At 44.8% G+C, this 27,339-nt stretch overlaps 1 protein-coding gene across 3 annotated transcripts in view; it reads left to right on the top strand.

Moving 5' to 3' along the window:
- The window catches only part of LOC106571455 (protein cornichon homolog 3), a 56,622-nt gene that overhangs the window by 23,122 nt on the left and 6,161 nt on the right, over window positions 1-27,339 (top strand). For all 3 annotated transcript variants that reach the window (XM_014144587.2, XM_014144586.2, XM_045695747.1), the window contains exon 4: window positions 20,119-20,231. In XM_014144587.2, the coding sequence (XP_014000062.1) occupies window positions 20,119-20,231 (113 nt within the window). The remainder of the gene's footprint in view (window positions 1-20,118; window positions 20,232-27,339) is intronic.

Below are 27,339 nucleotides of genomic sequence, written 5' to 3'. Positions count from 1 at the left end.
GAGAAAATACATATTTTGTAGAGGACCTGAAGCTGTATATATATAACTACATTAGGCTACTTCATTTACAATGTACTGATAGAGACAGGCACATAGACATCGTTAGACAGAGCGAGATAATCTTTCAGGAAATCCCCCAAATCATTGGTTCAGACTGTTGAGCCCATTAACTTACTTTGGTGGATATTGTGAACTCAGCATAAAATCAATGTTCATCTCTCTCTCAACATCAATACAGTATAACGAAGGATTTCCCTTCAAGACAGGAACGAGATTTGTTAGTCTGAAATCCTGCAGTAATTCATTAAAGTTTCCAATTTTATTTGTCACACGCACAAGTACAGTGAAATGCTTAACTTGCAAGCCCTACCCAACAATGCGGTATTCAAAATCAAAATAGTATAACAAAAAACACAATAAATCGGAAATAATAATGAAAGAATTAAAAACAACAGGAGAGTGTAAGCAGGGTCAGTGCCAGTACCAAATGTACAGTGTGCAGGAATATTGGAGTAGTTGAGTTAGCTAGATAGTAGATCTGTACATATACGAAGGGATTAGGAGAAAGAGACTGGTAGCAGGATAAATAATAATAATAATAATAATAATAATAATAATAGTAATAGTAAACAATATAACTGTGTAAACAAGACTGAAAAGTGACTGGTAGCAGGAATATGAAAATATTTATGGTAATATAAATGATAATATATACATGCAAACAAGTAATATTGACCAGTAGCAGGATAAATAAATGGATACTAATGGTAAATGCAATCAATAATTAATGAACAGCAGCTTAATGATAGTAATAAATCTAGTCAATAATCATTTTAGTAGCAGTGTAGGTGTGAGGGAGTCTGTGCCTGTGGGTCTAAGTGTGTGGCTTCAGTAATGACTGTGTGAGTGAGTGAGTGAGTGGGTGGGTGGGTGGGTGGGTGTGAGTGTGTGCGTGTGTGCGTGTGAGTAAGAGTGACAGTGAAGGTGTGTATGTCTGAGTGGGTAGAGACCTATGGATGGGCATCGAGTCATTGTGGCTAGATAGTCTGTGAGAGAGGGAGAGCAGTAGTTGTTAGCCATTTAACAGTCTTATGACCAGGGGATAGAAGCTGTTTAGGCATCTGTTGGTCTGAGCCTTGACGCACCGGGACCGCCTGCCGGACGGTACTCATCCCCTTTGATGCGCTGGGCCGTCTGTACCAGCCTCTGTAGGGCCTTCCGGTCGAGGGCGGTGCAGTTGCTATACCAGACAGTGATACAATCACTCAGGATGTTCTCAAAGGTGCAGCTGTAAAAGTCCTCCCCCGCTCCCTGTTTCCTGTAGTCCATGATCAGCTCCTTAGTCTTGCTGACGTTGAGGAATATGTTGCAATTCAGTCCAGTTGTAATGGTGCTGTGCAGGCACTGATGTACTGTAGGGAGACTAGTGAATCAAGTTGAGTTTGTTTGCACAGTGACCGCATACAATACAAAGTATCTGTATTGCCTTACTACCGTACTACAAGGCCACAGAGAGGACCTTTACTTTCCTCAGGCACTGTGTCACAGCAGCAGTGAGCTGCTTGTGTTGTCTCAGACAAACCTGATCTACACCCTCTGTGCTGTAATTCACTCTGAAGAAACAACCAGTACTGCCTGGAGCCTTTTGCCTTTAATGTGCTGTGGCCAGGGAAAAGTGGAGGAGAGGAGAGGATCCACAGGGGAAACAGTCTCTCTCTCTCGCTCTCTCTATGTCTGTTTCTCTATGTCTGTCTCTCTCTCTGTCTACAATGGCTTGCGAAAGTATTCACCCCCTTGGCATTTTTCCTATTTTGTTGCCTTACACCCTGGAATTAAAATAGATTTTGGGGGGGTTTGTATCTTTTGATTTACACAACATGCCTACCACTTTGAAGATGTAAAATATTTTATATTGTGAAACAAACAAATAAGACAAAAAAACAATACTTTGTAGAGACACCTTTTGCAGCAATTACAGCTGCAAGTCTCTTGGGGTATGTCTCTATAAGCTTGGCACATCTAGCCACTGGGATTTTTGCCCATTCTTCAAGGCAAAACTGCTCCAGCTCCTTCAAGTTGGTTGGGTTCCTCTGGTGTACAGCAATCGTTAAGTCATACCACAGATTCTCAATTGGATTGAGGTCTGGGCTTTGACTAGGTCATTCCAAGACATTGAAATGTTTCCCCTTAAACCACTCAAGTGTTGATTTAGCAGTATGCTTAGGGTCATTGTCCTGCTGGAAGGTGAACCTCTGTCCCAGTCTCAAATCTCTGGAAGACTGAAACAGGTTTCCCTCAAGAATTTCCCTGTATTTAGCACCATCCATCATTCCTTCAATTCTGACCAGTTTCCCAGTCCCTGCCAATGAAAAACATCCCCACAGCATGATGCTGCCACCACCATGCTTCACTGTGGGGATGGTGTTCTCGGGGTGATGAGAGGTGTTGGGTTTGTGCCAGACATGATGTTTTCCTTGATGGCCAAAAGCTCAATTTTAGTCTTATCTGACCAGAGTACCTTCTTTCATATGTTTGGGGAGTCTCCCACATGCCTTTTGGTGAACACCAAACATGTTTGCTTATTTTTTTCTGGCCACTCGTCCGTAAAGCCCAGCTCTGTGGAGTGTATGGCTTAAAGTGGTCCTACGAACAGATACTCCAATCTCCGCTGTGGAGCTTTGCAGCTCCTTCAGGGTTATCTTTGGTCTCTTTGTTGCCTCTCTGATTAATGCCCTCCTTGCCTGGTCTGTGAGTTTTGGTGGGCGGCCCTCTCTTGGCAGGTTTGTTGTGGTGCCATATCCTTTCCATTTTTTAATAATGGATTTAATGGTGCTCCGTGGGATGTTCACAGTTTCTGATATTTGTTATAACCCAACCCTGATCTGTACTTCTCCACAACTTTGTCCCTGACCTGTTTGGAGAGCTCCTTGGTCTTCATAGTGCCACTTACTTGGTGGTACCCCTTGCTTAGTGGTGTTGCAGACTCTGAGGCTGTCACAAAAAGAGCCGTGTTGAATAGACCAAACTGCAGCGGGAATATGGATGCTCATGTTTTAATTCAAAAAAGGAGTAACGCATCCACTGGAAAACAATATACACGACAGGAACAGTTTTGCAGGCACACAACACGCAGTGCAAAAACAACTACCCACGAAAACCAAACAAACACACGCCTACTTATGGGACTCCCAATCAGAAGCAACTAGAAACACCTGCCTCCAATTGAGAGTCCAGCACCCAAAACTACACATAGAAAAACAAACCTAGAACCTATACCAAACTAATACACCCCACTACACCACACACAAAACCCCATAATACAAAACAAATATACCTCTGCCACGTCCTGACCAAATATAATAGAAATAATACCTAAATATTGGTCAGGACGTGACATTACTCCCCTAAAGGTGCAGACCCCGGAATGCACCTTAAAAGAAAACACAAAAAATCCCCATTACCCCAATAAAACCAAAAAGCAATACCCCCTAAACAATAAGGGAGGGAAGGGAGGGTGGCTGCCGTCAACGACGGCACTGTGCTACACCCTCCCTCCCCAACCCACCTATCCTGGAGGTGGCTCCGGTGCAGGACGTGGACCCTGCTCCACCCTCGGCGTCGCCCACTTCGGTGGAGCCGATAGCTGCGCCAGGCAGACGGACCCCTCGGGCCGGGCCGGAGGACAGGAGGGCCCCTCGGGCTGGGCCGGGGGACAGGAGGGCCCCTCGGGCTGGGCCGGGGGACAGGAGGGCCCCTCGGGCTGGGCCGGGGGACAGGAGGGCCCCTCGGGCTGGGCCGGGGGACAGGAGGGCCCCTCGGGCTGGGCCGGGGGACAGGAGGGCCCCTCGGGCTGGGCCGGGGGACAGGAGGGCCCCTCGGGCTGGGCCGGGGGACAGGAGGGCCCCTCGGGCTGGGCCGGGGGACAGGAGGGCCCCTCGGGCTGGGCCGGAGAGCAGGAGGGCCCCTCGGGCTGGGCCGGAGAGCAGGAGGGCCCCTCGGGCTGGGCCGGAGAGCAGGAGGGCCCCTCGGGCTGGGCCGGAGAGCAGGAGGGCCCCTCGGGCTGGGCCGGAGAGCAGGAGGGCCCCTCGGGCTGGGCCGGAGAGCCGGAGGGCAGGAGGGCCCCTCGGGCTGGGCCGGAGGGCAGGAGGGCCCCTCGGGCTGGGCCGGAGGACAGGAGGGCCACTCGGGCTGGGCCGGAGGACAGGAGGGCCACTCTGGCCGATCCTGACAGGCAGGGCACCCTGGCAGATCCGGGCAGGCGGGCACCTCTGGCAGAACCGGGCAGTCTGGCCACTCTGGCAGAACCGGGCAGTCTGGCCACTCTGGCAGAACCGGGCAGTCTGGCCACTCTGGCAGAACCGGGCAGTCTGGCCACTCTGGCAGAACCGGGCAGTCTGGCCACTCTGGCAGAACCGGGCAGTCTGGCCACCCTGGCAGAACCGGGCAGTCTGGCCACCCTGGCAGTTCAGGGCAGTCTGGCCACCCTGGCAGTTCAGGGCAGTCTGGCCACCCTGGCAGTTCAGGGCAGTCTGGCCACCCTGGCAGTTCAGGGCAGTCTGGCCACCCTGGCAGTTCAGGGCAGTCTGGCCACCCTGGCAGTTCAGGGCAGTCTGGCCACCCTGGAGGTTCAGGGCAGTCTGGCCACCCTGGAGGTTCAGGGCAGTCTGGCCACTCTGGCGGTTCAGGGCAGTCTGGCCACTCTGGCAGTTCAGGGCAGTCTGGCCTCTCTGGCAGTTCAGGGCAGTCTGGCCACTCTGGCAGTTCAGGGCAGTCTGGCCACTCTGGCAGTTCAGGGCAGTCTGGCCACTCTGGCAGTTCAGGGCAGTCTGGCCACTCTGGCAGTTCAGGGCAGTCTGGCCACTCTGGCAGTTCAGGGCAGTCTGGCCACTCCGGCAGTTCAGGGCAGTCTGGCCACTCCGGCAGTTCAGGGCAGTCTGGCCACTCCGGCAGTTCAGGGCAGTCTGGCCACTCCGGCAGTTCAGGGCAGTCTGGCCTCTCCGGCAGTTCAGGGCAGTCTGACCTCTCTGACGACTGTTGACTGGCGGGCAGCTCTGACGACTGTTGACTGGCGGGCAGCTCTGACGACTGTTGACTGGCGGGCAGCTCTGACGACTGTTGACTGGCGGGCAGCTCTGACGACTGTTGACTGGCGGGCAGCTCTGACGACTGTTGACTGGCGGGCAGCTCTGACGACTGTTGACTGGCGGGCAGCACTGACGACTGTTGACTGGCGGGCAGCTCTGGTGACTGTTGACTGGCGAGGCTGGGTTGACACACTAGACTCCTGATGCGTGGGGCTGGTATAGGACGTGCCAGCCTGGAGACACGCACCTCCATGCTAGTGCGTCTGGCGGGAAACACCGGACCGAAAGGGCGCACTGGCGGTCTTGAGCGCAGGGTTGGCATCACCCCTTCCGGCTCGATGCCTACTTCGCCCCTGGCACATGCGGGGCGCTGGTACCTTGCCTACCGGCCTGAAAATCCCAGGCCTCACCACAGCCCCAACCCCAAAGCACGGGACCTGTCCAGTCTGCCCTACAAGGGTACGGGGAGCTGGCCTGGGGCTGTAATCTCGCCCCGCCAAATAGCCCTTGTGCCCCCCTAAAAAATTCTTGGGGCTGCCTCCAACATTCCTCCCTCACTTGCCTCTGTCCTCTTCTCCGCTGCTTGGTCCTTTGGTGGTGGGTAGTTCTGTCACAAAAAGAGCCGTGTTGAATAGACCAAACTGCAGCGGGAATATGGATGCTCATGTTTTAATTCAAAAAAGGAGTAACGCATCCACTGGAAAACAATATACACGACAGGAACAGTTTTGCAGACACACAACACGCAGTGCAAAAACAACTACCCACGAAAACCAAACAAACACACACCTACTTATGGGACTCCCAATCAGAGGCAACTAGAAACACCTGCCTCCAATTGAGAGTCCAGCACCCAAAACTACACATAGAAAAACAAACCTAGAACCTATACCAAACTAATACACCCCACTACACCACACACAAAACCCCATAATACAAAACAAATATACCTCTGCCACGTCCTGACCAAATATAATAGAAATAATACCTAAATATTGGTCAGGACGTGACAGAGGCCTTTCAGAACAGGTGTATATATACTGAAATCATGTGACAGATCATGTGACACTTAAACTGCACACAGGTGGACTTTATTTAACTAATTATGTGACTTCTGAAGGTAATTGGTTGCACCAGATCTTATTTAGGGGTTATTGTTTTCATTTCACTTCACCAATTTGGACTATTTTGTGTATATCCATTACATGAAATCCAAATAAAAATCAATTTAAATTACAGGATGTAATGCAACAAAAATAGGAAAAACGCCAAGGGGGCTGAATACTTTTGCAAGGCACTGTATCTCTGTCAATCTCTCTATCTCTCTATCTGTCTGTCTGTCTGTCTGTCTGTCTGTCTGTCTGTCTGTCTGTCTGTCTGTCTGTCTGTCTGTCTGTCTGTCTGTCTGTCTGTCTGTCTGTCTGTCTGTCTGTCTGTCTGTCTGTCTGTCTGTCTGTCTGTCTGTCTGTCTGTGTCTCTCTCTCTCTCTCTCTCTCTCTCTCTCACAGACGCTGGGATGAATCCCTGATAGACATCAGGCAGTTTGGCAGGCCACTGCTGAGTTGGACTACTGTGAATAGACATGAGCAGCCACAATGTACAGCTGGGAAAACAACAAGAAACAGCATGGTAGTCCAACATTAGTGGCTTTTAAGCTGTACATGTAAATGCTAAACTGGCCTTACCCAAATATGAGACAGAAAAAATAACTCAACTCTTATGCCTTGGTGTTCAAAGTCCCCTTCTAGCTCTCTTTCATAGAAAAATACATTCTCAAATCTCTACGATTTTAAAAATCGAATAGTACTGTATGCAGGATGTAATCAGCTGATGTGTCTTGCCAAGGCCTGATGCGGCTGAGTTAGTGTTGGGTGCGTGGCGGGGGCTGGGGGCGGGGGCTGGGGGCTGGACGGAGCCATTAGTGTGTCACGCGTCGAGTCAATGTGGAGGTGTGAGATCGCCTCGCAGAACTATTGCATGTTATCATTAGGTGAAACACACTGAAACCCACTGTTCTACATCTAGCCTGTGTCTTGATCAATACGATCCTCTAGTATACAGTAGTCTACCCATTATCTCCTCACTTTGCCCCTCATTTCTCTGTCATTGTATGTTGTTCTACCTCTCTTAGTGGGCTATAAGAGTGAGTAAGGCATGTCTGAGCTCTGTGTTCATGATGCCATGACTCTTCCAGACGGGGTGTGTGGAGCAGAGCAGCTCCCAGCAGATTTCTGCTATGTCACTGGGCACTAGATCAAAGGGGGCTAGCAGCAGCATTCTGCAGCAGCATACTGCCTAGATACCTGCACTTCATTAACAAGGGTGTTGATGTGTCCTTGGATACTCAGGATCAAAGGTCTAGTAGCAAAATACTGCAGAGATACCAGTCACCTACTTTATTGTCAAGTGTCATCTGAAGTCACTCTAGCTTCTGTTTATATGGGGACTTGTGGATTGTTTTATTCCTTTAACCATGGGGTAGTGACCATGGCTTTCACTGGAATGGATTGGAGTGGAATTCAAACCATTTGTTCCTTTCATGTTTAAAAACAAGAATGGTCCGCAGACTTTTGTGTTCAGAACATGAACAATGTTTAACCTGATTAGTAACAGGTTTTCCTGATTAACTCTATCTTCAAGCATGTCAAATATCAGAGGTGCTGAGTTGAAAATTGTCGGTAGAAATGTTTTGGAGCTACCGTATGACTATCAAAGCAGTAGCAACTCTGTATGCTTGTAATGCAATTATACCTTTCTGTGAAGTCAGTTGGAAATAAATGTAAAGAAAATGTGCCCATGCACACGTGTCGCCTAATATTCTACAGATGCCTTCCAGTTCAGCCTTTGGGGCCAACTTTTCATCTATCCACAAAGTTTTACAAACTAAATGTACTGTGGACTTATGTGCTATTGGGTCTCAGAGGAATACGTCTATTTTAAAGAGAAAATATGTATAATTATTTGCTACTTTTAATTATCGTTGCTGTTGTAACGAGAGAGAGTAAATGGAGAGAAGGAGCTCTTTTGATCTCTGGCGGCAGCAGAGGACATTTTACTGCTGCTCAAATGAGAGTGATATCCAGATTAGTCACAAACACAAATGAGCGAGGCGGAGAACAATATTGCATACGTGATTGCATATGTGTTACAGGCGTTTCATATGATGGATGCCTGGATAGGCCACTGGGTTTGCTCAACCAGATAAACTTCAGCTAGTTTCAACCCCTTTTCTGCTTCAAGTTAATTCAAGTAATTGAATTGATTCCTTTTTATAATGGACAAACTGCTACTGTATAATTATGAACTTCCTGTACCATAGCCATTAATGGCAGCAACACTTGGCACTGTCATGGCACTTGTAGAAAGATGGACTTTCTGGGTTGGTGCTATGGTTTCAGACAGTTAGTAAACCTTGTTAACTTTTTAGAACATTTGATCCTCTGGTTCCATTGTATTGTGAGTGTACTGAAGGCTACATGCACTCCCCTCCATGTATTTGGACAGTGAAGCAATTATTTTACATTTGGCTCTGTACTCCAACAATTTGGATTTGAAATAAAATGTGTCATATGAGCCGACAGTACAGAATGTCACCTTTTATTTTAGGGTATTTTCACATACATATCTGTTTTACCATTTAGAAATGAAGGCACTTTATGTATCTAGTCCCCCCATTTGAAGAAGTCAATAGATATTTGGACAAATGCACTTATAGTTCATTAAAGTATTCAAAAAGTGTTGTATTTGGTCCCATATTCATAGCATGCAATGATTTACATCAAGCTTGTGACTCTACAAACTCATTGAATGCATTTACAGTTTGTTTTGGTGATGTTTCTGAACACGTCTAAATGAATCCTGATTATGCCATGATTAAGACAAATCACTGTTGATCAGAGAGAGAGAGGAAGAATGGAGGGAGTGGAGTAGAGGAGAGTGAGCTATAGCTCTGTATATCACGAGAGTGGAGTAGAGGAGAATGGGCTATAGCTCTGTATATCACCAGAGTGGAGTAGAGGAGAGTGGGCTATAGATCTGTATATCACCAGAGTAGAGGAGAGTGGGCTATATATCTGTATATCACCAGAGTGGAGTAGAGGAGAGTGGGCTACATTTACATTTACATTTAAGTCATTTAGCAGACGCTCTTATCCAGAGCGACTTACAAATTGGCTATAGATCTGTATATCACCAGAGTAGAGGAGAGTGGGCTATAGATCTGTATATCACCAGAGTGGAGTAGAGGAGAGTGGGCTATAGATCTGTATATCACCAGAGTAGAGGAGAGTGGGCTATAGATCTGTATATCACCAGAGTGGAGTAGAGGAGAGTGGGCTATAGATCTGTATATCACCAGAGTGGAGTAGAGGAGAGTGGGCTATAGCTCTGTATATCACCAGAGTGGAGTAGAGGAGAGTGGGCTATAGATCTGTATATCACCAGAGTGGAGTAGAGGAGAGTGGGCTATAGATCTGTATATCACCAGAGTGGAGTAGAGGAGAGTGGGCTATAGATCTGTATATCACCAGAGTGGAGTAGAGGAGAATGGGCTATAGATCTGTATATCACCAGAGTGGAGTAGAGGAGAGTGGGCTATAGATCTGTATATCACCAGAGTGGAGTAGAGGAGAGTGGGCTATAGCTCTGTATATCACCAGAGTGGAGTAGAGGAGAGTGGGCTATAGATCTGTATATCACCAGAGTGGAGTAGAGGAGAGTGGGCTATAGATCTGTATATCACCAGAGTGGAGTAGAGGAGAGTGGGCTATAGATCTGTATATCACCAGAGTGGAGTAGAGGAGAGTGGGCTATAGCTCTGTATATCACCAGAGTGGAGTAGAGAGTGGGCTATAGATCTGTATATCACCAGAGTGGAGTAGAGGAGACTGGGCTATAGATCTGTATATCACCAGAGTGGAGTAGAGGAGAGTGGGCTATAGATCTGTATATCACCAGAGTGGAGTAGAGGAGAGTGGGCTATAGATCTGTATATCACCAGAGTGGAGTAGAGGAGAGTGGGCTATAGATCTGTATATCACCAGAGTGGAGTAGAGGAGAGTGGGCTATAGCTCTGTATATCACCAGAGTGGAGTAGAGGAGAGTGGGCTATAGTTCTGTATATCACCAGAGTGGAGTAGAGGAGAATGGGCTATAGATCTGTATATCACCAGAGTGGAGTAGAGGAGAGTGGGCTATAGATCTGTATATCACCAGAGTGGAGTAGAGGAGAGTGGGCTATAGATCTGTATATCACCAGAATGGAGCAGAGTAGTGTGAGTCGCTCTGCAGCAGCGGCCCTCTGTCATTAGCTCTGTGTGCTGTAGAGAGCCTGCCTCCAAGTGTTGCTCTGCTCTCCCTCCCAGGGAGCTGCCTCAAATCACACTTGAAAAGCACTTTGACACTCCAGCCTCTTGAACTGTGGCTGAGTTGGGCCCTCGCAGGAGTCCACTCTAATTGGCCGACAGGTTGAACCCTGCCTCGCCACCGGCTAGTGTGTGTGTATGTGTGCCCTGGGGTGTTCAGATGTGGAAGACAGAGAGGGAGGAACCCTTCAGGGCTCAGAGCCCAGAGACTGATCCCCTCGTCATTAGACCTACAGTATCATGTAGCTGTGTTGCTCCGTGTGCCTCGCAACCAAACCCTTTGTCTTCCATCATGTCACTGTTTTAGTCATGGTTGGTGTGATGACTGCTACTGATGTATGTGCTCACAATGTATTTTAGGTTGTAGGTTGAATTTAGTTATACAGAAGCCTGGTACATTAGCATGGGAGTGGTTCATAATGTTTGTCTGCATTCAGCAGGAGTTTAGCCAGCGACAGCGAGGGTAGGATTGGGACTTGATGGATGGGGGCTGAGAATAAGCGGGGGTAATAAAAAGTTTAGCGTGACTATTTGTATTTTAATGAAGCATGGCGAAGTGTCGCGTTTATATATAGATCTGTTTGAGCAGCGGTTTCTCCATCACCTGCTGTTATGGAGCTTCTCCACTGTGCTCCAATGTGTTTTTATGTTATTAGGGAGTATGCAGCACTGTGAATAATGTATAATAGAGCCAATGCACATCGTGTACAAGTCCAGGTGTTTCAGACAAGGCTCCAGTTGTGCCTTTAGCTTGTTAAATATACATGAACGTGTGGAGGGCTTCACATCAAATCAAATCACATTTTATTTGTCACATACGCCGAATACAACAGGTGTAGACCTTTACAGTGAAATGCTTACTTACAAGCCCTAACCAACAATGCAGCTGAAACATTTTCCAAAATAAAAGAATACCTAAAAACGACATAAGAATGAGAAATAAAAGTAACAAATTATTAAAGAGCAGCAGTAAAATAGCATTAGGGAATAGCATTAAGCCTACATACAGTAGTTTAACTCGGCCGGTGCATCTCTCCTTCTGCTTCTCTGAAAGCTTTTTTTCTTTTTAAATCGTTACATATTTTAGAGTTTTCAACAGGGTACATCTGTGGCGCTAAGGAGCACAAATCCTGGTATTGTTGGTATTGCCTAGGATAAAACCTTCTGTATGAGTCAAACATAATAACCTAAAACCCCTTTCCGTGTGTTTACACAAACACAGAGCTGGAAACAGGGCTTACACCGTGAGCATTTAGGACTCAAGACATTGTATTTATCAGCACTGTGGTGGCAATCGCATTGAATTTCAGGTTGACTACGCACATGAATACAACTACTAATCCTGTTGTATTACCGTATGTATATCCTAAGTCTTCCACCACTATGTGCCAATATAATCAATGGGATACGCTTATGACTAACACACCTGATTCGTACCATAATCATATCCACAAAGTTCTATAAAAACTTTTCAGAGCAGACACAATTTAAACTAAGGCTTTCATTTTTGACTTGACGCATTGACGTTTATTGGGTAGGCTCCTAGCGTCTTCCAAATGTTTTATTTCACACAGCGTTCATTTCACCACAAGGAAAGATGCCGCTGACATTTTGGTGAGAGAGACACTGTATGTGGCCCAGCTAGTGATAATGACTACTCTGTAATCTCGGTACTCACTCTTTGTCAGACTCTAACCATGTTTGGAGCTCCACTCTGATGACTAATAGCTGCTGATGCTGGATTCATTATAGTGACTGATGGCAGTTTGCCACCATGTGTTTGACCCCACTCACTCAATTTGAAAAGCTTATGTACAGGAATGCTATCAAACACATGACATGGCACAAGATCAGTGAGTAACATTTATGATAATTGCCCATGTATATTTGCTCCCTAGTGGCGCTGCGGTCTAAGGCATTGCATCTCAGGGCTAGAGGCATCACTACAGACCCTGGTTTGATTCCAGACTGTATCACAACCGGACGTGATTGGGAGTCCCATAGGGCAGCGCACAATTGGCCCAGCGGGTAAGGGTTTGGCCGGGGTAGGCCGTCATTGTAAATAAGAATTTGTTGCTAGTTAAATAAAGATAAAAAACACATTTACAGGCTAGCCAGTTGTTCAATGACATTGTGAAGCCCTGTGGGTAATTGTTTGGAGCTGTCTATGATTGCCATATTTTACTGAGTTACAGCTCATATAAGGAAATCATATGACTGTGAATACAGATATGCATATGTTGGTCACAGACACCTATAAAAATAAAAGTAGGGGTGTGGAAAACCAGTCAGTATCTGATGTGAACACCATTTGCCTCAAGAAGCGCGACACATTTCTTCAGATGATCAGGCTGTTGGTTGTGGCCTGTGGAATGTTGTCCCACTCATCTTTAATGACTGTGCGAAGTAGTTGGATATTGGTAGGAACTGGAACACACTGTGGTACACGGTGATCCAGAGCATCCCAAACTTGCTCAATGGGTGACATGTCTGGTGAGTATGCAGGCCATGGAAGAACTGGGATATTTTCAGCTTCCAGGAATTGTGTACAGATCCTTGCGATATGGGGCCTTGCATTATCATGCTGAAACATGAGGTAATGGTGGCGGATGAATGGCACGACAATAGGCCTCAGGATCTCATTTTTTATTTAATTTGATTTATTTCACCTTTATTTAACCAGGTAGGCTAGTTGAAAATAAGTTCTCATTTGCAACTGCGACCTGGCTAAGATAAAGCATAGCAATTCGACACATACAACAACACAGAGTTACACATGGAATAAACAAAACATACAGTCAATAATACAGTAGAAAAAAAGAAAAAAAAGTCTATATAGTGAGTGCAAATGAGGTAGGATAAGGGAGATAAGGCAATAAATAGGCTATGGTGGCGAAGTAATTACAATATAGCAATTAAACACTGGAATGGTATATGTGCAGAAGATAAATGTGCAAGTAGAGATACTGGGGTGCACAGGAGCAAGATAAATAAAATACATACAGTAAGGGGATGAGGTAGATAGATGGGCTATGTACAGGTGCAGTGATCTGTGAGCTCCTCTGACAGCTGGTGCTTAAAGCTAGTGAGGGAGATCTGAGTTTCCAGCTTCAGTGATTTTTGCAGTTCGTTCCAGTCATTGGCAGCAGAGAACTGGAAGGAAAGGCGACCAAAGGAGGAATTGGCTTTGGGGGTGACCAGTGAGATATACCTGCTGGAGCGCGTGCTACAAATGGGTGCTGCTATGGTGACCAGTGAGCTGAGATAAGGCGGGGCTTTACCTAACAGAGACCAGATAACCTGTAGCCAGTGGGTTTGGCGACGAGTATGAAGCGAGGGCCAACCAACGAGAGCGTACAGGTCTCAGTGGTGGGTAGTGTATGGGGCTTTGGTGACAAAATGGATGGCACTGTGATAGACTGCATCCAATTTGTTGAGTAGAGTGTTGGAGGCTATTTTATAGAGGACGTCGCCGAAGTCGAGGATCAGTAGGATGGTCAGTTTTACGAGGGTATGTTTGGCAGCATGAGTGAAAGATGCTTTGTTGCGATATAGGAAGCCAATTCTAGATTTAATTTTGGATTGGAGATGCTTAATGTGAGTCTGGAAGGAGAGTTTACAGTCTAACCAGACACCTAGGTATTTGTAGTTGTCCACGTATTCTAAGTCAAAGCCGTCCAGAGTAGTGATGCTGGACGGCGGGCAGGTGCGGGCAGTGATCAATTGAATAGCATGCATTTAGTTGCATTCATCACAGTATTTCTGTGCATTCAAATTGCCATTGATAAAATGCAATTGTGTTCGTTTTCCGTAGCTTATGCCTGCCCATACCATAACCCCACCATGGGGCACTCTGTTCACAACATTGACATCAGCAAACCGCTCGCCCACACGAAGCCATACACGCTGTCTGCCATCTGCCCGGTACAGTTGAAGCCAGGATTCATCCGTGAAGAGCACACTTCTCCAGAGTGCCAGTGGCCATCAAAAGGGAGCATTTGCCCATTGAAATCGGTTATGATACCAAACTGCAGTCAGGTCTTGACCCTAGTGAGGAAGACGAGCATGCAGATGAGCTTCCCTGAAACGGTTTCTGACAGTTTGTGCAGAAACTGTTTGCTTGTGCAAACCCACAGTTTCATCAGCTGTCCGGGTGGCTGGTCTCAGACGATTCTGCAGGTGAAGAAACCGGATGTGGAGGTTCTGGACTGGAGTGGTTACACGTGGTCAAAAATGACATTGGAGGTGGCTTATGGTAGAGAAATTAACGTTCAATTATCGGGCAACAGCTCTGGTGGACATTCCTGCAGTCAGCATGCCAATTGCATGCTCCCTCAACTTGAGACATCTTTGCCATTGTGTTGTGTGACAAAACTGCACATTTCAGTATGGCCTTTTATTGTACCCAGCACAAGGTGCACCTGTGTAATGATCATGTTTAATCAGCTTCTTGATATGCCACACCTTTCAGGTGGATGGATTATCTTGGCAAAGGAGAAATGCTGACAAACAGAGATGTAAATAAATGTATGCACAACATTTGCGAAAAATAAGCTTTTTGTGTGTATAGGTCATGAAACCAACACTTTACATGTTGCGTTTATATTTTTGTTAAGTGTATATTTAGAGCTCTATTTTAACAAACCTAACACAATGGTAAATCTAAGCGCAGGCGGTAGCACTATAGGTTCAGGGGTGTGTCAGAAATATTTTTTCTATTTTCACTATTAGAATTATCCGCACACTTGCTGGTGTTGGCTCGAAAGTGCTGGGTTTTGATGAATTAACAAGTTGTGAGTGTGTCGAGGCTTGGTCCATGGCGAAATATACGGTTGCTGTAACGTGGGTCGTCTAAAGGAGACCAAGGTGCGGCGTGTGAAGTGCTCATATCTACTTTTAATGAATATATTTAAACAAAACAACCGACAACAGTTCCGTCAGGTGACATACACTGAACAGAAAACTACCCACAAAACCCAGGAAGAAAAACCCCTACTTACAGTGCCTTGCGAAAGTATTCGGCCCCCTTGAACTTTGACCTTTTGCCACATTTCAGGCTTCAAACATAAAGATATAAAACCCATTTTTTGTGAAGAATCAACAACAAGTGGGACACAATCATGAAGTGGAACGAAATTTATTGGATATTTCAAACTTTTTTAACAAATAAAAAACTGAAAAATTGGGCGTGCAAAATTATTCAGCCCCTTTACTTTCAGTGCAGCAAACTCTCTCCAGAAGTTCAGCGAGGATCTCTGAATGATCCAATGTTGACCTAAATGACTAATGATGATAAATAGAATCCACCTGTGTGTAATCAAGTCTCCGTATAAATGCACCTGCTCTGTGATAGTCTCAGAGGTCCGTTTAAAGCGCAGAGAGCATCATGAAGAACAAAGAACACACCAGGCAGGTCCGAGATACTGTTGTGGAGAAGTTTAAAGCCGGATTTGGATACAAAAAGATTTCCCAAGCTTTAAACATCCCAAGGAGCACTGTGCAAGCGATAATATTGAAATGGAAGGAGTATCAGACCACTGCAAATCTACAAAGACCCGGCCGTCCCTCTAAACTTTCAGCTCATACAAGGAGAAGACTGATCAGAGATGCAGCCAAGAGGCCCATGATCACTCTGGATGAACTGCAGAGATCTACAGCTGAGGTGGGAGACTCTGTCCATAGGACAACAATCAGTCGTATACTGCACAAATCTGGCCTTTATGGAAGAGTGGCAAGAAGAAAGCCATTTCTTAAAGATATCCATAAAAAGTGTCGTTTAAAGTTTGCCACTAGCCACCTGGGAGACACACCAAACATGTGGAAGAAGGTGCTCTGGTCAGATGAAACCAAAATCGAACTTTTTGGCAACAATGCAAAACGTTATGTTTGGCGTAAAAGCAACACAGCTCATCACCCTGAACACACCATCCCCACTGTCAAACATGGTGGTGGCAGCATCATGGTTTGGGCCTGCTTTTCTTCAGCAGGGGCAGGGAAGATGGTTGAAACTGATGGGAAGATGGATGGAGCCAAATACAGGACCATTCTGGAAGAAAACCTGATGGAGTCTGCAAAAGACCTGAGACTGGGACGGAGATTTGTCTTCCAACAAGACAATGATCCAAAACATAAAGCAAAATCTACAATCTACAATGGTTCACAAATAAACATATCCAGGTGTTAGAATGGCCAAGTCAAAGTCCAGACCTGAATCCAATTGAGAATCTGTGGAAAAAACTGAAAACTGCTGTTCACAAACGCTCTCCATCCAACCTCACTGAGCTCGAGCTGTTTTGCAAGGAGGAATGGGCAAAAATTTCAGTCTCTCGATGTGCAAAACTGATAGAGACATACCAAGCGACTTCCAGCTGTAATCGCAGCAAAAGGTGGCGCTACAAAGTATTAACTTAAGGGGGCTGAATAATTTTGCACGGCCAATTTCAGTTTTTTATTTGTTAAAAAAGTTTGAAATATCCAATAAATTTCGTTCCACTTCATAATTGTGTCCCACTTGTTGTTGATTCTTCACAAAAAATTACAGTTTTATATCTTTATGTTTGAAGCCTGAAATGTGGCAAAAGGTCGAAAAGTTCAAGGGGGCCGAATACTTTCGCAAGGCACTGTAAATATGATCTCTAATCAGAGGCAACGAAGATCAGCTGCCTCCAATTAGAAATTAACCCAAACAATCTCAACATAGAAATAGAAAAACTATAACTTAAACAGAACAACCCAAAACACCCCCTGTCACGCCCTAACCTACTCTACTATAGAAAATGACATCTTACTAGGGTCAGGACGTGACAGTACCCCCCCCCCAAAAGCTGCAGCCCCCGAATGCAACATAAACAAAACAACCACAAAACACAAAGGGAGGGTGACAAGTCTATGGTGGCTCAAATGCAGTCCACATAACCTCCAGCATAGGAGGCGGCTCCGATTCTGGGCGTACTCCCCGCTCCACCCGCTGATCCTTCTGCTTTATTACCACCTGACTGTGGATCGTCGTTGAAGGAACCGGACTGTAGATCATTGCTGGAGGCTCCGGGCTGCAGGCCGCCGCTGGAGGCTCCGGGCTGCAGGCCGCCGCTGGAGACTCCGGGCTGCAGGCCGCCGTTGAAGATTCTGGACTGAGGAGTGTCGCTGGAGGCTCCGGACGGAAAAGCGTCGCCGGAGGCTCCGGACTGGGAGGCGTCATAATAGGTTCCGGACTAGTGACCGTTGCTGCTGGCTCCATGCCATGGATCATCTCTACAGGTTCCGTGCCAAGGATCATCACTGGAGGCTTCTTACCATGGATTATCTCTACAGGTGCCGGGCCATGGATTATTTCTACAGGCTTCGTGCCATGGTTTATCCCTACAGGCTCCAGACCATTTATAATCCCTCCAGGCTTCTTGACAAGGATTATTTCTTCAGGTTCCGGGCCATGGATTACCTCTTCAGGCTTCGTGCCATGGAATATCCCTACAGGCTCCGGGCCATGGATCATCACTAGAGGCTTAGTGCCATGGATCATCTCTACAGGCGTCGGACCATCGACTATCACTGGAGGCTTTGTACGTGGAGCAGGAACTGGTCTCACCGGACTGGGGAGACGCACTGAGGACCGAGTGCTCAAAGCAGGCACCGGCCGTACTGGGTTATGGATGCTCACTGGAGGGAGAGTGCGAAGAACAGGCACGGGACATACTGGATTCTGGAGGCGCACTGGAGGGAGAGCGCGAGGAGCAGGCACAGGACGTACTTTGCTATGGAGGCGCACTGGAGAGAGAGTGAGAGAGGCAGGCACATGCTCACCACAAAAAGCACAGGGAATTGGCTCAGGTCCCAGTCCTGGCCCAGCCAAACTATCTGTGTGCCCCCCCCCCCCAAAAAAAACAATTTGGGGCTGCCTCTCGTTCTTCCCAGGTAGGCTCCGATATCGCTCGATTACCTGGCCCCAAGTCCAGTCTCTCCTCTCAATCCACTCCTGATGTGACCAGGTGTCCATTTCTGCCCGGGCACGCCGCTTGATCCAATCATGGTGGGTAGTTCTGTAACGTGGGTCGTCTAAAGGAGACCAAGGTGCGGCGTGTGATGTGCTCATATTTACTTTTAATGACTATATTTAAACAAAACGACCGACAACAGTTCCATCAGGTGACATACACTAAACAGAAAACAACTACCCACAAAACCCAGGAAGAAAAACCCCTACTTAAATATGATCTCTAATCAGAGGCAACGAGGATCAGCTGCCTCCAATTAGAGATCAACCCAAACAATCCCAACATAGAAATAGAAAAACTAGAAATTAAACAAAGAAATAGAAAACAGAACAACCCAAAACACCCCCTGCCACACCCTGACCTACTCTACTATAGAAAATGACATCTTACTAGGGTCAGGATGTGACAGTTGCTTTCATTTGTATATTTACTCTCTTTAATGTATTGCCTTTCAATCAACACCAATTTCAATGTTTGTCCGTATTAGTTTATCAAATGGCTTTCAGAAACGAAATAATCAAATATAGACCTATCCAATCTTTCCTAAATTTGCAGTCCACATTGTTCTAAGTAATTGCATGACTTCAGTAGCATTCACACTGATACAGGGGCTAGGCCTACTGTATATTGCATTATGGTTGAGCATGGACATGCCAAACATTGTCAATAAGCAAGATTAAATTCATTATTGATAAGGCCTAAAAAGAGAATGAATAATTCTAATCAAATTCTAAAAAAACTAAACAACAACTTGTTTTAAATAAGCTATGTCACACTTACAGGCATATTCATTTCTCCCCATGGGCATATAATATTAAAACAACTCAGACTATGGAGAATTTAATGGACATCCAAAATGGTACCTGCATGGCTAAAATAATGTGGGCCTGCCTACAATTCATAGATAAAAAGGGAATGTCAGCTCACTGTTTCACTCCTATCAAACTTGATATTTTAATAAAGTTTTCGGGATTAAGATTTATTTCCAAGAAGCCTCAGAAGCCAAACTCTTTATTGACAGTCTTTTTGATTACTTCCAGATTGCATTGGGTCAACAAGAAAAGCCCTCATTGAGATGAGGAGAGGCTATGCTTGGTTGTATGTTTCTAAATACGAAGTATGCAGGCTTCAAATCACATTTGGCTGCTCTTTTTGTTAATGTTTTATTGTGTTATTTGTTTGTCTTTTTATTTCTATTTTCATTATTTATTTATTTTATTAACAACAAATCATTACAAAAAGTACATGGGGACATTAGGCTACTCTTGTTCCATGCACGTATGGGCAGTGTGTGCCATGGCTGGATAGGCTGCGTTTCTGCTGTCCAAATTCATGCCATAACCAACTGCGTTACCGCTAAAACCAGCTTTTGGTTGGTCTTAATTATCCATCAGCGCTGCCTGAAATTAGCACTTCGGATCATGTTTTTAAGACAGGTAAATAGCCGAACCTGGCGTTAGGGCTGGAAAATGCAAGTGCGCCAGTTTTTGCATGACGAACTGTGTTAGACACAAGCGCCGCCTTAACGCCATGTCAAATTGTGATGAATAATCTGTGAATGAGAAGATTTGATGTGAAATGACCTCTCTCAAGAGCGTTTCACTTTCCCTCTTACCCCCCCTTCACTCCCCCCCTCTCTTCCGTTCTCTCTCCTTCCCTCCCTCCTTCTCTCCCTGCCAGTTGGTGCTTCCAGAGTATTCTATCCATGGGCTGTTCTGTATCATGTTCCTGTGTGCCCAGGAGTGGCTGACAGTAGGCCTCAACATCCCTCTGTTCTTCTACAACACATGGAGGTAACTATCGAAGCTGGACTAGTCTTTTCTTGTCTTTCATTTTGTAAGATGGCATTAATTCAGTATGGTGCCCAGAAGATAAGCACTTATTTATGTATGTATTATATTATGTATGTATTACATTATATTATGTATGAATTATATTATGTATGTATTATATTATATGATGTATATACAGTGGGGGGAAAAAGTATTTGATCCCCTGCTGATTTTGTACGTTTGCCCACTGACAAAGAAAGGATCAGTCTATCATTTTAATGGTAGGTTTATTTGAACAGTGAGAGACAGAATAACAACAAAAATAATCCAGAAAAGCACATGTCAAAAATGTTATAAATTGATTTGCATTTTAATGAGGGAAATAAGTATTTGACCCCCTCTCAATCAAAAAGATTTCTAGCTCCCAGGTGTCTTTTATACAGGTAACGAGCTGAGATTAGGAGCACACTCTTAAAGGGAGTGCTCCTAACCGCAGCTTGTTACCTATAAAAAAAGACACCTGTCCACAGAAGCAATCAATCAATCAGATTCCAAACTCTCCACCATGGCCAAGACCAAAGAGCTCTCCAAGGATGTCAGGGACAAGATTGTAGACCTACACAAGGCTGGAATGGGCTACAAGACCATCGCCAAGCAGCTTGGTGAGAAGGTGACAACATTTGGTGCAATTATTCGCAAATGGAAGAAACACAAAAGAACTGTCAATCTCCCTCAGCCTGGGGCTCCATGCAAGATCTCACATCGTGGAGTTGCAATGATCATGAGAACGGTGAGGAATCAGCCCAGAACTACACGGGAGGATCTTGTCAATGATCTCAAGGCAGCTGGGACCATAGTCACCAAGAAGGACTGAAATCCTGCAGCGCCCGCAAGGTCCCCCTGCTCAAGAATACATATGAACATCTGAATGACTCAGAGGACAACTGGTGAAAGTGTTGTGGTCAGATGAGACCAAAATGGAGCTCTTTGACATCAACTCAACTCGCCGTGTTTGGAGGAGAAGGAATGCGGCCTATGACCCCAAGAACACCATCTCCACCGTCAAACATGGAGGTGGAAACATTATGCTTTGGGGGTGTTTTTCTGCTAAGGGGACAGGACAACTTCACCAGGGCATTGAAAATGGGTCGTGGATGGGTATTCCAGCATGACAATGACCCAAAACACACGGTCAAGGCAACAAAGGAGTAGCTCAAGAAGAAGCACATTAAGGTCCTGGAGTGGCCTAGCCAGTCTCCAGACCTTAATCCCATAAATCTGTGGAGGGAGCTGAAGGTTCGAGTTGCCAAACGTCAGCCTCGAAATCTTAATGACTTGGAGAAGATCTGCAAAGAGGAGTGGGACAAAATCCCTCCTGAGATGTGTACAAACCTGGTGGCCAACTACAAGAAACGTCTGACCTCTGTGATTGCCAACAAGGGTTTTGCCACCAAGTACTAAGTCATGTTTTGCAGAGGGGTCAAATACTAATTTCCCTCATGAAAATGCAAATCAATTTATAACATTTTTGACATGCGTTTTTCTGGATTTTTTTGTTGTTATTCTGTCTCTCACTGTTCAAATAAACCTACCATTAAAATTATAGACTGATCATTTCTTTGTAAGTGGGCAAACGTACAAAATCAGCAGGGGATCAAATACATTTTCCCTCACTGTATTTAACGACTTGAGCATTTGTAATTTGACAGACAGGCTGTGAGTGACTTTGGTTATGATGCACTGAAATCTCACCTTGAAAATTGGTCACCTGTCAAGGCTTCCTCCCATTAATATGTTGTTTTCTCCCTTCTTTGGGCTTGTTGTTGTTTCGTTATTTGATGTGCATCACTTGCAGAACTCTGTGATTGTTTTGCTCAGCCGGTTGAAGTTACGCAGCAGCACTCACTGTTTCATTAATTGCAGACTCTGCCAGATGCCCAGTGGCAACAGATGCTGTTTTCTCTACACATCTGAGGGGAGACGGGGAGAGGGGGGAGAGAGAGAAATAGAGGCACAGAGACAAAGATAGAGTGATGAAGAAATAGAGAGAGAGATACAGAGATATGGGGGAGGGTGACCCACAGCAGATAGATCTGTCCATTTCTGTTTTCCTTCCCAGTGAGCACAGCTGATGCCTGATGTCTTCAGCTCGTCCCCCTCCTCTCCTCTCCATCAGCCCCCACTGGCTCTGCCTCTCTGCCAGCCTCTCCTCCCCACCTCCACATGCAGCAGGGGCTCAGTGACACACAGGATAGTAGACAGGTTTAGATGTAGGTTTAGCAGCAGCAACACAGTGGAATGGAGCACCACTACCTGTGTAGCGGAGATAATGTACATACTGTATATGCCGATGTAAAGCAGTGGCTACATTTCTGAGAAAGACGTCTCAGTTTAAGGCCAATTCCATAGCTTCATCAAAAGAGGAGGCTCATGGTTCTCACCCACTTCCATAGACTTCCGTCCGGAGGACGTACTCCAACTTATCAGAGCTCTTGCAGCATGAACTGACATGTTGTCCACCCAATCAAAGGATCAGAGAATGTATCTATTACTGAAAGCATAACCTACAGCTAGCTAGCGCTGCAGTGCATAAAATGTGGTGAGTAGCTAACTAAACGAGAGAGAAAAAAAATTGTTAAACAGTTTTGTACAAATTAATTTATTCCTAAATGAAGGAGAAGCAAGAGAGAAATAGAGAGAGATTTCGTAATTTTTTTTCTTCAGTTTCACTTACTTAGCTAGCAAATGCAGCTAGCTAGTTTAGCCTACTGAAACATCCTGCTCAAACAGCTATGACTATGCAACACAACACTGGAACTCTTCCAAGTCAAGGCAAGCTTTTGGTTTGACTAATTTATTGCCACCAGGGCCCGCCGGTGTAACTGCTTACTGTACACTGTAACATTACTGCATGATTGTAGTGGGTTTACTAACGCGTTAGTTCTCTTAGCTATGCTGACTATGACATTACTTTAGCTAATATGGTGACAACGATGTAGGCTATGTGTAGCGGTTTGGCTTGGAAAGGTTTTATCACCTGGTCACAAACAGCTGATGTGTTGTGCATTGAAGTCCACAAGTGAAGGGAAGAGGTGAAAGGAGGAGAGCGCCTAACGTAGATGCAAGAAGGAATACAACATGGCTGTGAAGGAATACAACGGGGTGTATTCAATCTTTCCGATTCTGTTGAAAAATGTTTCACAAACAGAAGCAAACGAAACAAAACGGGGATAAACATACCTGAATTTATCCAATAGAAACTCTCGTTTGCAACTGTTGGACTAATGATTACACCCACTATCAGCTAGATGTAGGCAACAATGTGCAAGGCGGTATTGATTTCACTGTCTGTCCATGTGTCACTGTCTGTCACATCAAATTTGTCTTTCGACCTGTGTGCACCTACGTTGTAAACTTTCATTCATAGGCATGATGGGTACAGGCAAAATGTGAGTATCATGTAGTAGCCTAAACCTATCGCTGTTACATTGAGCTGGGTGATTGGAATATTAATGACAGTCATCCAATATGATGTAATAGAAATAAGGCCATGATCATGAAAAAAAGATTGTCATCCCTAATCTGAAATGGCACTGACCGCCACTGTTCTAAATGGTACCAGATAGGGGTTATTAAGCTTGTAACCATAGCGGAACCCTTTTTGGTGCTATTGAAGGTTCAATAAAGAACCATGCTCATAAGGTTCTAAATGGAACCTGTATGTTGCTATAAAGAACCCTTTCCTAAGGTTCTATAAAGAACCATACCATTTTCTTTCTATATAGCACCAAAAATGGTTCCGCTATGGTTACAACCCTATTTGGGGCTATATAGAACAATTATTTATGGTTCTTTATATAACCTTAATGGAGAAGGGTTCAATAAATAACCTCTCTCAATCTTAAAGGTTCTTTGTAGATTATTTTGAAGAACCACACAGGGTTTTCTATTCTGGTCAGCCATATTATATTGTTAACATTTAATTCTTATTATTGTCTTCATTGACAAGTTGAATCAAGTGAGCTATCTCTGGAACAGCTGGGGGTCCCTGAGGAGAGAACCACTGACTGATTTAGTCAACTGTTCTCAGTTGACACAAGGCTATACATGAGTCTTTCACAAGACACCGTCACTGGCCATAGTCGTATATCATTATCACTTGTAGACTTCGGTGCACAACACAACAGCTGTCTGTGACCAGGCGAAGAAAAAAAAAAATTCATACCTTAACCGCAACACACAACCTACATCGTTGTCACCATATTAGCTAACGTCATAGTCAACATAGCTACAAGAACTAACGCGTTAGTAAACCCACAATCCAATCCATGTGTACAATCACACAGTAGTGTACAGCAAGCAGTTTAGCAGTTACACCGGCGGCCCCCGGTGGCAATACATTTATAAAACCGAAAGCTTACCTTGAATTGGAAGTGTTGGATAGCCTTAGCCAGCTAGCTAACATACATATCATTCCTCTCTTTTTGAGTCAGGATGTTGAGCAGGCAAAATTATCTAGTGTAAGTGAAAGTAAAAAAAAATACATTTTTGACAAAACTTTTTGAGTCAGCTACTCACCATATTTTATTCACGGCAGTGCTAGCTACCTGTAGTTTATGATTTCAGTACGAAATTAATTGTCTAATCCTTTGATTGGATGGACAACATGTCAGTTCATGCTGCAAGGCAGACGTCCTCCAGAAGTCGTCATAATTACTGTGTAAGTCTAAGGAAGGGGGTGAGAACCACGGTTTTGTATTGAAGTCAATGTACCCAGATGAGGACAGAAGCTAGCTGTCCTCCGGCTACACCATGGTGCTACCCTACAGAGTGCTTTTGAGACTACTGTAGATCTTTAGTGCAAAACAGTGTTTAAATCAGTTATTTGGTGATGCAAATATATTTACTATAGTTCTATCTAAGAAGGATAACTTTCTAATGTTTCACAATTTTTATTTTATTAAATTCACTGAGTAGGATAGTCCTCCCCTTTCTCCTCTGAGGAGCCTCAAGTGTAATATACAGTATAATATGTAACAGGATAACACAACACATTAGTGGAATGACACATTCACTCACTTGTCACGGTTGTCGTAGGGTTGAGACCAAGACACAGCGGGAAAATATTTACTCATCTTCTTTTATTTATGTGAAGAAGGAAAAACACCAAAAACGTATACAAAACGAACTTGACAGTCTTGTCATGCACACATAGCTAAACAAGAACAATCTCCCACAAAATACCAACACAAACACATACCTATTTATAGGACCCTCAATCAGAGGCAACTAGAAAACACCTGCCTCCAATTGAGAGTCCAACCCCCAATTAACTAAACATAGAAATACAAATGACTAGACTAAACATAGAAATACATTAACATAGAACAGTGCCCAAAACCCGGAATAATAAATCAAACATCCAACTACTAACACAACCAGCCCGAACCACATAAAACAAATACCCCCTGTCACGTCCTGACCAAACTACAACAACAAATAACCCCTATTACTGGTCAGGACGTGACATCACCGTTGCGCAAAAAGAGCTGTAAGCAAACCACACCCCAAAATATTGTAATGAGCTGCCTCCCCTACATTTTAAAAGAGCAAATAAACATTTTGTGAACTGTAAAGAACCATTGAAGAGCTCAAAGGTTTCTTTGGGTCATTATGGATCCCCATAGAACCATCACCCTTCCAAAAGAAACTTGAGGAATCTCCTTTTTTTGTGTGTGTATAGTAGAAGGGATTCCGCTCTCTCTGTGTTTTGAGGTGAACTCATCCTTTAGCACACATACTGTACAGACAGCTGCTCCCTATCCCCCACCATGACCCCCTCGCTGTCACAGAGAGGGATGTCTTTCTCTACAAACCTCCATGTGGGTCCCTCTCTCTGTGCCTGTAGCTCACGCTACCTCAGGTGCTGTGGAGCCCCACAACCTATCAGGTGGAGTCAATCAGTGTGTTGTAGAAATATAGGCCACCCCACAGCAATGAGTTACGGTCTGCTGTGAAATAGGGCACTACTGTCTCAGGTGGTGCTTGTCCTAACAGTAGAGGTACCAAATGATGCAGATGTGTTAGTGGAGTGACTTACCAGGTGGTAGTAGTAATAGTAGTGGTAGTGGGTTGAGATTCAGGTTCAGCTGGGTTTTTCAGGTGTTACAAGGTGCATGAGTAGAAATGGAATGGGCAGAATGGTTCTGATTTTGTATTATTTATTTTTGACTAACCTTTATTTTATCAGGTACATTAAACTGTCTGGCAAGGCATTCTCTCACACATTCTCATTTACAGCAATCTTGTTCTACATGAATTTAAAAAGCCCTGTCACAATTTATTTAATAGTCTGTCTAGGACAAACGACTTATAAACCATTACTGAATAGTTTGTTAGTCATTAGCAAACTATTGGTAAATCATTATAAACCATGTGTTCATGTATCTATTAACATAATTAAATGCATGTACAGTGCCTTGCAAAAGTATTCAGCCCCTTGGTGTTTTTCCTATTTTGTTGCATTACAACCTGTAATTGAAATAGATTTTTATTTGGATTTCATGCAATGGACATACACATAATAGTCCAAATTGGTGAAGTGAAAAAAATAAAATGACTTGTTTAATTATTTTATTTTTTAAATAGGAAAGGTGGTGCGTGCGTATGTATTCACCCCTTTGCTATGAAGTCCCTAAATAAGATCTGGTGCAACCAATTACCTTCAGAAGTCACATAATTAGTTAGATTGCACACCGGTGGACTTCATTTAAGTGTCACATGATCTGTCACATGATCTCAGTATATATACACCTGTTCTGAAAGGCCCCAGAGTCTGCAACACCACTAAGCAAGGGGCACCACCAAGCAAGCGGCACTATGAAGACCAATGCGCTCTCCAAGCAGGTCAGGGACAAAGTTGTGGAGAAGTACAGATCAGGGTTGGGTTATAAAAAAAATATCAGAAACTGTGAACATCCCACGGAGAACCATTAAATCCATTATTAAAAAATGGAAAGAATATGGCACCACAACAAACCTGCCAAGGGAGGGCCGCCCACCAAAACTCACGAACCAGGCAAGGAGGGCATTAATCAGAGAGGCAACAAAGAGACCAAAGATAACCCTG

The sequence above is a fragment of the Salmo salar genome, chromosome ssa15, assembly GCF_905237065.1.
Source record: "Salmo salar chromosome ssa15, Ssal_v3.1, whole genome shotgun sequence".
In the NCBI taxonomy this organism is placed as follows: Eukaryota; Metazoa; Chordata; class Actinopteri; order Salmoniformes; family Salmonidae; genus Salmo; species Salmo salar.
This window is presented reverse-complemented; position numbering and strand designations above follow the sequence as displayed.